Raw genomic sequence first — 10,258 nt, 5'->3', positions numbered from 1 at the left:
GGCGACAGACAGGGATGAAAACTTGGGTACCGCCAGCCTCCTCTTTGGGAGAACCTGCGAGGCTCATGCCTTTATTTTCTGCCCAGGATCTCTGGTACCTTTGCGTGACCCCAGCTGTTCACCCATCCCTGCCGTCCCGCTCGTCTCCCGGACCAGGCGTGCGTGGGTGGCCCTTACAAGTTCCGGTAGGCACCCACAGTATTGTCAAAGAGCTTTGTGTTGGGGAAGTATCCGGCTTTGTCTAAGAGGAAATAGAAGCGCCGACCTTTGACCTTCAGGGGCAACATGGCAGGGACTTCACCCCGATGGGCCATGCAGGAGACCTGGTTCAGGGGAACCGTGAAGTGGGCCCCCAAGCCAAAGGGGGCGTGCGTGGTGAGGGTCACCTGCCGGCCGCCGGCCCGCAGCACCACGGAGCGCACGGAGCGCACCGAGAAGAGGAGGCCAGCGCCAAGCACCAGGGTCCCTGCAGGGAGAGCACAGGCGGGGTGAGGCGCGCTCGCGGCAGCCCCCCCCCCCGGGCCCCCCCCAGGAGGAGGGCGCTCGAGGACCCCCCCCCGGGTCTCCGCGTCCCCGGCCGGCCCCTTACCCACGGCGCCGCAGCCGGCGGCCAAGCCGTAGCGCCACAGCGCCGAGCGGAGCGCCGAGCGGCCCGGGCCCTGGGTCTGCGGGGTCTCGGCGGCCGGGGGGCGGGCCACGGCGGCCACCGCGAGCGAGGCCCAGAAGACGCCCTGGCCGGCGCAGAAGAGCCCGAGGACGGCGAGGAAGCGGCCGCGCTCGTGCTCGAACAGCAGCACGTCCCGGGCCGGGCCGGCGCACAGGGCGCGGCGCGCGAGCAGCCACAGGGCCCCTCGCCGCCCGGGCGCCGCCATGGCCGCTGGGCTCCGCCCTCCCGGGCGGGACTTCCGGCCGACGCCCCGCCCCTTCCCCTCGGCCGCGGCGGCGCAGCGCCCCCGGTGGGGGAGGGAGGAAGGAAGCGAGCACTGCAGCCTGGGCACACGGATACAGTAGCACTTATTTATCTTAAAAAGTCTGGGGGCAATACACAAAGCACCTAAGTCCTTCGGGCAATTTAGTGTCAGTTCTACAAAGTAAGCTTTGGCTTCCTGGCACCACTGAGGCTCAATCTCCCGGAAGTCTTCCAGAAGGCAGGAGAGGGATGCGGCTGCCACCCCTCCACCGTCAGTCAGTCACAGTCACAGGTGGCGGGAGGCGACAGGCCCCAGTCTTGGCGAGACAGACGAAGACATCAAGGGCTATTTACAGAAGGCTTCTGGGAACGGAGTCACTTCATGAACGCCACTTCCGGGATCTTGCCTTCAGCCTGCAGGGAAAGGGGAGGTCAGCCTGCCCGACCACCTCTTGCTACCTGGCCTTCAAGGGCCACAGGCCGCCCCTGCCACCGGGCACCTACCTTGAGCTGAGTGAAGACCTGTGCGGATCTGCTGTAGTCCCATTCGTTGTCCTGAAGGCACCTGGTGTGGGGAGGAGGCCACACTGTAGCAAAGGCGATCGCAAACAGCCCCCCCACCCCCACCCCCCCACCCCCGCCTGGGGCATGAGGTAGTTTGCACACGTGAAGAGGAAACCCAAGTGCGAGTTTTAGGGGGAGAGCTTTAGGGGGAGAGCATGGGGTTGCGTGGGAGCATGTGGAAGGAACTTCATTCGGGCTCTTGTGTTAGGCTCATGATGCCTTTATCTTAACAACAAAGCCAGCCTTCAAGATTTCTGACGTTCTCCCCTGGGCATCACTAGCCCTACCTCAGTTTACCCCCTGCCTCTCAGGCCCAGTACTCACTTCTGGGACCACTCGAGGTTCATGCCGGACTGGGTGGAGAAGGCTTGCAACATTTCCTGTTGCTCAGGGGAGAGGGTGGGCACTGGGCTGGAGGAAGGGGTGGGGGCAGGCATGGCGAAAGCTCTTTGGATCTCTTCGGGGCTGGCATTCCGCACAAACAGCTCGTCATTGACGATGCACAGCCTTGGGAACAAGCAGCACATTAGAGCTGGGCCTCCACCTCCAGCCCGCCCGCCCGCCCTCCCCGTCATTGCTGCGGACTCTCTCCCCGCACTCAAGTACTTTCAGAATCTAAGTCCTCCCCACCCACCTCCCCTGAAATTTTGTGGGATCATCTTCCACAACCCAGAAACAGTTCTTGGATGGACCACGCCTCACATCGGCAGGGACGGTGAATACGTTATACCCCTTTTCACATGACAATCTCCCCACCGCCCCATAGCGGAGATCACTGGACCGGGGCGAAAACCCAGAAGATTTCACTCGGGAGCCATGGCTCTGAACCCCCACCTTGCCTCGCGCCTTTCTGAAGTTCCAAACCCCCCGCCCCCCCAAGGCCTGCTTCCACCTCTGCCTTCCACTGCTGGTGAGACACTCCAACTGGGACCCCACATTTACCCCGAGTTGCTGGCGGGGACGGCGATGAAGGTCCTGGAGAAGGCTCGCAAAGAATCCCGAGACTTGCCGTCCACTACAATGGGACAGAGGTGGTCAGGCTTGTAACTGCTTCTCCAGCAGGGGCTTATGTGACACAGGACCAGCGGGCCAGGCGGGGGCGCACAGTAGGGGTCAAGCCCTCGGAGCCAGGTGCTTTAAAAGGCGCTCTTTAGACTCTGAGGGGCAGTGGGCAGTGGGGACGGCCCACTCTGCAGGCTCCCGAAGAGTGACAAACCACTCACCTTCCTTGAAGACGCCATTGACGGAGAAACACAGCAACGTGCTCTGCAGGAAAATGCCCATCAGGTCCATGCAGGCTGCCCAGTCAGCACCTCGACCCCTCAGCAGCCCCCACCTCGCCCCCCACCCTCATCCCTGGACCCCGAGCAGAAGCTCACCGTCTGGGCGCTTATATCTACCACGAATGAGTTGATGTCGTGTTGCGTCTTGGGTAGTTCGTTGAGGAAGGCGACCACGTTGAGGCGTGTGTGCTTTAGTAGCCGGAACCGTAAGCCTGTGGGGCAAAGGGACCCGAGTTCAGGACTGAGCTCCACACTCAGCCCTTGCCTCCCACACACCTTGGCTGGCAGCACACACTTACTAGGGTCTTTGAGTTTCTTCACGTTCCTGCTGTCCTTGAAGTACTCGGACAAGCTACTTCTGTGGGAAAACCACGGGGGTGGAGCAGTCAGAGGTGGGCGGGGCTGCTGGCAGGCAGGTGGTCCAGAGGAGGCCTGGGGTGGCATACTCACCGGCTAGGGTTCTGGGGCGTGAAGGGAATGCTCAGGGAACAGCAAGCCCCGTCATGGTAGGCATCCAAGAGGCCCTGCCGGTCTCCAGAGTCATAAATTGCATAGTACCTGTTGGAGACCCAAAGGGTGAGTCCCGGTGCTGCGGTCAGGAGTCAATTCGGACTTACAGCGACGTACAGGGCAGAGGGGAGCAGCGCTTGTGGGTTTCTTACGGAGTAGAAACTTGTAAAGTGGCTGGTTGTTCCCAGCTGCTCTCTTGGACCCTGCTACCAACCACACCCCCACCAGGGGTCCTACCTAGCCCCCTCCCAGCTCAGGGCCCCAGAAACCTACTGCTGCAGGAAGTGCAGGACCAGGTTCTTCAGGCTCTCACTTCCCAAGTAGCTTCCCTGGAAACAGGTGCAGGCAGTCAGGCACAGGCTGGCCGCTCTCCACCCACTTGTACCCACCATACAGTCTGGTCCTACACGGCTTACCTTGCAAGGAGGTAGCGTCGTAGGGGGTTCGACATCAAAGGCAATGGGTGGTGGTAACTCATGACCATCCTGGGGGGAGGGGAGGGAGTGGAAATTGACCATGTAAACCCAAACCATAATGGGTTGAGGAGTTACTGGTGGGAACTCAAAGGTCAAGGGTCAAAGGTGTGGGGCACCTGCCAGATTCTCAAAAGGGCCCATGTCCCCAGATGAAGGAAGGGGCACAAAAGGCAGACACTGGCCGGTGGGAGAGGCTGTACTAGAGAAAGAGTTTGAAACACACTTACCAGGCGTAGTAACTTGGGGAATCGCTCTCGAACGGCGCTGTCAAGAATGGGACAGAAGTGAGTGAGGCTTCAGAGCCAGCGTGCCTCCTGGGCTGCTCTCGGAGCAAATACATCAACACCCAAGGGGCAGCCCAGTCTGGCCGCTCGCCCCCCCACCCAGGCTTCAGAGCCCAGCCCGGCCAGGCTGGCTCAGCCGCCACCCTAGCCTCTAAGCCCAGGGAGAATAGCCCTTGGGCTCCTGCCCGCCCAGTCCGGGGCATCCAGAAAGGACTGCCTTGAAGGCTGACTGTCTCTCTGCTTGACCCTGAGCGCCGCAGGAACAGCACCCGAACCCAGACTATTTTTTTAATTTTCCCCGAGCCCAGGCTTTAAGCCAGGCCCGCCTCCCTCTGCCTGCCCCCCTTACCTTCCACCTACTCACCTGTGCAGCCCCGGGAGGAGGGAATGGGGTAGGAGCCCAGGGGCGCCGCTGCCTCACCAGGTGTCCATCAGTTCTGCCAGGTCTGGCCTGGGCCAAAACCAGGACACACCACAGGGATGGCACAAGATGTGGGGGCAGGGAGACAGGTAAGGCAGGGCTCGGGAAGAGGGGAGGCCAGAGGAGGAAAAGAAGGTGGCAAAAAAGGCCGACTGGAAGCAGGATTGAGATTGAGAGAGAGACAGAGGAGAGCAGAGAAAAAGGAAGAGGGCGAAGAGAGCAGGAACTACACGGAAGGAGGCACTTAGGAAACAAGATGGAAACAGGGCCGAGGAACCCTGACACAGCCCCTTCCTTCAGCTGTCCCATGCCCCCGAGGTCCAAGGAGCGTTGGGGAACAAATCACGGCTGTGGCACATGGGCAGATGCTGCTGGCCTGGTCTCTACCTGCTACCTGGGTCCCGCTGGGAGGTGGGCGTGGGAAACGAAACAGCCATGGGGGCAGGAGACCACCCTCAGAAGTGAGGGGTCAGACTGGCTGCTAAGTTGGGGGGGGCGAGGGTCTGTGCCTCACCTCTGTTGGCCCCCGCGTTCTCTCCTGATGGCCCCTCTGCGGCTGTGCCTGTCTTAGGTTGTTCCTTCCCTGAGGAATCTTACCCGTCTCTGGCTAACCAGCCCTCCTCCGGGGCCAAGCAGGGTGCTGTGCAGTGTGAGGTGAGAGGGGGGCGTTGCCCCACAGCGGCAGTGCTGTCTCCTTGCTAGCTTAGGCCCCCACGGCCTCCACGCCCAGCAGCTGCCTTGGGATTCCCTCGCCAGCTGGCGGGACCCCGGCTCTGCTCACTGGTCTCGGGGAACCCAGGTTTCCTCTGCAGGAGGGCCCAGCTCACAGCATTGGCCGAGAGAGACAGAGGGCACGGACTGGTGCCCTGGAGGCGGGGCTCATCAGGATAGACAAGAAAGCCCAGGCAACAGTCTCAGCTCTGTGGCCACAAGGAAGGGCCCCCTCTTGGCATACAGGCAAGAGGGGCTAGCACACGACACAAGTGGGAAAGCCCCGGGTCCAGAGGGCTTTCACAGCTCAAGGGCACTGGCTCTTGGCACAGGCAACCTCACATCTGGAGTGTGGACATGCCACCCTTGGTCACAGCAAGGGACGGAGGTGCCATCATCTTGGGTCAAGGGGGCAGGGACATCTGGAAAGGGCTGTGTGCAGGCGGGAAGGAAGAGGCCACAGAGCCAGGCCAACAGGCAGACAGAAGAGAGGACAGGAGGCCTGAGGGCAGAGCAGGGAGTTGGGGACAAGGAGGAGGTGGGGGTGTCCTAAGGGATAGGTGGTTCCAGCTCAGGGCTGCACGTCTGCTGCCAACGGTCACTGCTCAGGGTGCAAAACTCAGCCTCCCAGGGGCCCAAGGCCCCCAGGAGGGCAGGCGGAGCCCCCACTCACCTGATGTAAGTGGACTGGTCGCAGAAGTTGTTGCACAGGGGGTTGCCGTCCAGCCAGAGCTCTTCCAGCTTCAGCCCTTTGATTCTGTCCAACTCGTGGTCTGTTTTCAACTGCCGGGAGGGGGTGAGTAGTGGGTGACACACAGGTTGAGACAGGGAGCTGGCCCGCCCACAGGGAATTCCCCTGCCCCCAAGTAGGCCCTTCTGCCCTCTCCCCTCAAACCAGCTCCCAGGTCCCACCTCATTCCCAGAAAGGTTCAGGATCTTGAGATTGGGAGCCTTCTGCACAATGTTAGAAAGGTCATCCAGCCGGAAGAGCCGATTGTTGCTCAAGTTCAAAGACAGCAGCTGGGAGGAGAGAAGAGTTTAGAGAAAGTGGCTCAGTGAGGGAGTGCTGCCCCCGACCCCCCTTGGCCCCATCCTTCTTCCCCAGGCTACATACAGAGCCAGGCCTCACCTCCGGAATGTTCTCTTCAATGATTCGCAAGGAAGCCACCATACAGCTTCGGCGGTTCAGGACAACATCAATATTCTGGGCCACCAAATCTGCAGGAGGCCAAGCAGAAGGGGACATTACCCTGAGAGGGCAAACCCAGGCCAGCACTAGCCATTCTCAAAGCTGCCTCCTTGAGCCAGCCCGCCCTGCCTCCACAGTGGGCAAACAGGGCCAGCAGCCCTACCTGGGTCGGTGCGCAGGCCTTTGAGGTCCAGGGCTTGCTGGGAGCCGTCGTATCTTTTGCTCATGACCAGCTACAGAGGAGAGGAGCGTTAAGGAGGGGAACAGGGGCTGACTGTGGGCAGAGTGGGACGAGGCATGGCCTGGGCAAACATGCTGGGCTATGGCCCTCACCTTTAGCTGCTCTACTTGTTCCGGCTTCAGCTCATTCAGCACCGTCTGGGGCGGGGCTGAGGGGTTGATGATGATCGAGATCTGCAGGCAAGCCAACAAGGGCAGGCTGAGCCCCGAGTCCAGTGCCAACCGCCAGCCCTCCTGTGTCGTCCTCCCCGTCCCGTCCCTGCACATACCCGCCGGTTCTCCCGGTCCATGATCTTGTAGTTGACCGCCTTTAAGGCGGAGGCAGTGCTTGAGTCCTGCACGAAAAACTGGGCCCGCATGTTCTCGTAATGGAACTGCAAGACAGGAAGCAAGAGCGCCAGCCTGTGAGCTCAGAGCCCTGTGGGCCAGCCGGCCCCTCCACCCTCTCCCTGGGGTGCCCAGGCAGCCTGGACACAGAGGCCTCAGCTTACCTCGATGGGCGTGAAGGGGACACTGCACTTGTTCTGAATGGAGCTCAGCAGCCATGTCTTGTCATACTTCCTACCATAAGGGATCTGGATGTGGGAAGAGGAGAGGATGGTGAGGCACAGGTAAGGGGCAGAACGGACACAGCCCTAGCTAGATCTCCTGCCATGCTTCAAAGAGCTACAGGGACAATTAGACAAGTACTGTCGAACATGAACCTCCATACTTTCTACTGACCCTTTCCATTCCACAAGAGGAGGAGGAAAGAGAAAAGGGCGAAAGGGGAAAAAAATACCAGGGAAGAAGGCAAAGGCCCCACCACAGCCCCTCCCTTCAGCATCAGCTGCCACTGTCCCCTTCCCTTGGCCATTCCATGTCTGACTCTAAAAGCTCCAAGACATCCTGCAGACGTCACCTGTCTCCAAGGAACACCAGGGACACCCCTCCCACCTGGGCTGGAGGCAATGGAGCTATCTTGGAGTCCCCCCAGCTCCCAACCACAGCTGCTGGCTTCCCTTAAGTGCCCCAGCGGGCCTGGTCCCTAACAGGCCTCTTGTGTTCTAAGACACTGACTCTTAGAGGTAAGAATAGATACCTGACTGTAAGCAGCTGCAAAGGCTGACTTCGTGGAATAAACAGTAACCCCATCTCCCAGAGACCAGTCCTGTCTCATCTAGACCGTCATCCAAGGCACTCACTGTAATCTTGAACCAGTTCTTCATGGTTCCATCCTGGCTGGGGCCGGCCACCCCCCTCTCAGGAGGAGCTCGGTCTCGTCGCACAGTGACATGGATTCTGTCTCGTTCATGCCAGTTATTAACTCGACGGTTGGGTCGGGTCACGTAGGGATTGCTGGGAGGAAGGAGAGAGAAGGAAGTCCCTAAGTGTGGACATGGCTCTTTAGAAATCTCCGCACAGTCTCGGGCCAGTTGGGGAGCTGCACCCTCCAGGAGCTGCTGCCCTCCCACCAGACCACCTGCTTACGTACTATCGTACTCGGGGACCATCCTGAGCATCAGTCATTGCCACATCGCCATCATCTTCCTCAAGGCGGGCAGAGCGGATACCAGAACCGCCTCTTCCAGACCGACGGTTCCCCTGCCACCGGAAAGGACCCCGGCCTTTCCTTCTTCGGGGGACACTAACTCGGTCATCATGCTCTGGAATAGGGCACAGGAGCACAGATCAGAAGGTGACAGAGCTTAGAGAGGTCAGCTTCAGGGGAAAGGTCTGGGAAGACCGCGCAGGACTTTTGAAAAGGGAAGGAGAATTTGGCACTGCGGAGAGAAGCAATGTGGGGATCTCCAAAGTCCAACGGGATAGAAATCAGACCCCAGAGAGCCACCTGACTTGTGTTCTCTCAACAGCTCAGTGCCCCCCAACTATGGCCGCATACGCCACACCTGAGCAATCAGCACGTCTCATCTGTCTTCAGTCACACTGCACTTCTGCCAAATGCCCACCACAAATAAGATCAATTTACCAAACCCAACGGTCAAGCTGCAGTTCTGGAAGAGTCCTCCAATCCCTTTGCTTACAATTCCTTTAACATTAGGGTTACGGGACTCACCACTGTGATGCCATTTCCATTTTTCTCAACTAAATTTACATAAAGAGTTTCTATTGGCTGTCCACCATTTTTGCAGACTTTTTTTCTCGTTTAGTCAAACAAATATATATCCTAATTCATTTTCTTCTCAGCCTTCTAATCTCCAAATTCTCCCCATGGTATACTTATCTCTACTGATAAACGTAAGTCACACACACGTAAACTGCATATTAACCCCACGGAATGGGTTCCATTCGTGAGAGAATTATCTCAGTAATCAAAACAAAGGCTTAAACATCAAACGTAAAACACAAGGAGGTGGAGATTGTCTCTCTGACCCACCCAAGCGGTGCTGACAAACTGGCAAGCCCATCTCTCAAATGAGGCTAAACACCAGCGGCTTCATGCAAACACACAGGATCGCATCCCTTCAGCAACCATTCATTTTTAAATAAAACAAGGTTTTTAAGGGCAATGTGCGGGTTCCCGCACGTGTGCATTTGGCTCCCGTCGGTAGAGGCAGGTATGCTCGCTCGGGGGACCCCAGACACGGGCTGCAGCCGCAGCAGGAGGGGAGGTGGCGGACCAAGCCTGACAAAGAGGCTTCGGAGGGGCCTCCGGGATATGACACTCCCCACCGCCCCCTCCGCCAGCATCCAGATGGGCAGGGGCAGCGTCTTAAAAACGGGCCCCGACCTCGGGAAAGGGCTCCCACCCGCCTAGTACCCTGCAAACCAACCCCGCGAGGCCCGGGGAGGGGGCGAGGCTCGGAGTGACAGGCGCGGCCTGGGCGCCTCTCGCTTGCACACACACCCCCTTCAGGAGCTCGGCAGGTCGGATCCGGGCGACCTCACCACAGCGACGATCCCAAGGCAGGCCCTCCCGCTGGGCACGGCCGAATCCGGAGGGGCCCGGCGGCTGTGCCGGCTGTGAGCCCCGCACCGGACGGCGCCCGCAGCCCCGGGCTCGCGGCGGGGTCGGGAGGGGTGTGCGACGTCGGAGCGCGTCCCTCCAACCGCAGGCAAGGCCACCAGGCGCACCGGCCGGACGCGGCGGCGGGCAGGGCACCGAGTCGCCGGAACGCCAGCGTCCGGCCGCCAAACCCAACTGACAGGCGGCAACCACCCACAACGTTCAGAGGCGCCCGCGCGAGCCGCTCCGGCGCCCACAGCCTCGAGTCCGGCGGGGGTCTTCCTTCCGGGGCCGCTCGCCCCCGACCCGCTCGGCCGCGCCCTCCCCGCGGACGCCGGGCCCCTCGCGGCCTCCTCCCGGCGCCGCGGCCTAGGCCCAGCCGCCCGCCGCCCGCCCGCCGCCCGCCCGCCGCGGCGCCCCAGGGCCCGCACTGACCGTTGTAGGACTTCCCCTCGTCAGCCATGGCGCAGCGAGGAACTCGACGCCCGGGCGCCGGCCGCGACGCCGCCAACCCTCCGGCCACACGCAGGCGTCCAGGCCCAATCGCCCCGTCCGCCCGGCGCGGCCGCTTTTATCTGGAGAAGTTCGTCGCGCACCGCCTACGTCTCCAGGTGGGGGCGGGGCCTCGGCACGGCGCATGCGCGCGCGGGCGGACGCGGCGGGGGCGGGGCCCGCTCCTCCACGCCCCTCCCCGCTCTCCTCCACGCCCCTCCCCGCCGGCTC

At 60.9% G+C, this 10,258-nt stretch overlaps 2 protein-coding genes across 2 annotated transcripts; both read right to left on the bottom strand.

The window, feature by feature from the left end:
- Nucleotides 1-27: 27 nt before the first annotated feature.
- On the bottom strand, nucleotides 28-891 carry TMEM223 (transmembrane protein 223). Its single transcript, XM_075545581.1, has 2 exons — nucleotides 590-891; nucleotides 28-466 (listed from the first exon to the last, which is right to left on the bottom strand). The coding sequence occupies exons 1-2, from the start codon at nucleotides 870-872 to the stop codon at nucleotides 174-176; spliced, it is 576 nt and encodes a 191-aa protein (XP_075401696.1). The 5' UTR covers nucleotides 873-891; the 3' UTR covers nucleotides 28-173.
- Nucleotides 892-1,003: 112 nt separating this feature from the next.
- Nucleotides 1,004-10,129, bottom strand: NXF1 (nuclear RNA export factor 1). The gene is made up of 21 exons (XM_075545578.1): nucleotides 9,971-10,129; nucleotides 8,063-8,234; nucleotides 7,773-7,926; nucleotides 7,080-7,163; nucleotides 6,858-6,962; nucleotides 6,682-6,762; nucleotides 6,512-6,581; nucleotides 6,289-6,377; nucleotides 6,072-6,179; nucleotides 5,833-5,942; nucleotides 3,971-4,007; nucleotides 3,684-3,752; nucleotides 3,541-3,596; nucleotides 3,208-3,315; nucleotides 3,057-3,115; nucleotides 2,854-2,969; nucleotides 2,698-2,740; nucleotides 2,417-2,489; nucleotides 1,799-1,981; nucleotides 1,415-1,475; nucleotides 1,004-1,324 (listed from the first exon to the last, which is right to left on the bottom strand). The coding sequence occupies exons 1-21, from the start codon at nucleotides 9,996-9,998 to the stop codon at nucleotides 1,286-1,288; spliced, it is 1,845 nt and encodes a 614-aa protein (XP_075401693.1). The 5' UTR covers nucleotides 9,999-10,129; the 3' UTR covers nucleotides 1,004-1,285.
- Between the last annotated feature and the right edge of the window lie 129 nt (nucleotides 10,130-10,258).

The sequence above is a fragment of the Tenrec ecaudatus genome, chromosome 4 (assembly GCF_050624435.1).
Source record: "Tenrec ecaudatus isolate mTenEca1 chromosome 4, mTenEca1.hap1, whole genome shotgun sequence".
In the NCBI taxonomy this organism is placed as follows: domain Eukaryota; kingdom Metazoa; phylum Chordata; class Mammalia; order Afrosoricida; family Tenrecidae; genus Tenrec; species Tenrec ecaudatus.
Note: the sequence above shows the minus strand (reverse complement) of the source record. Positions and strands in the feature narration are given on the sequence as shown.

What these genes read in the sequence shown, in the direction of transcription:
- TMEM223 (XM_075545581.1), bottom strand. Translation starts at nt 872, where the DNA reads ATGGCGGCGCCCGGGCGGCGAGGGGCCCTGTGGCTGCTCGCGCGCCGC. An exon ending in CGCCGGCTGCGGCGCCGTGG is followed by an intron (nt 467 to 589) that starts GTAAGGGGCCGG and finishes CTCTCCCTGCAG; the next exon opens with GGACCCTGGTGCTTGGCGCT.
- NXF1 (XM_075545578.1), bottom strand. Translation starts at nt 9,998, where the DNA reads ATGGCTGACGAGGGGAAGTCCTACAACG. An exon ending in GACCAGTCCACTTACATCAG is followed by an intron (nt 4,008 to 5,832) that starts GTGAGTGGGGGC and finishes CATTCTTGACAG; the next exon opens with CGCCGTTCGAGAGCGATTCC. An exon ending in AGGTCTTCACTCAGCTCAAG is followed by an intron (nt 1,325 to 1,414) that starts GTAGGTGCCCGG and finishes CTTTCCCTGCAG; the next exon opens with GCTGAAGGCAAGATCCCGGA.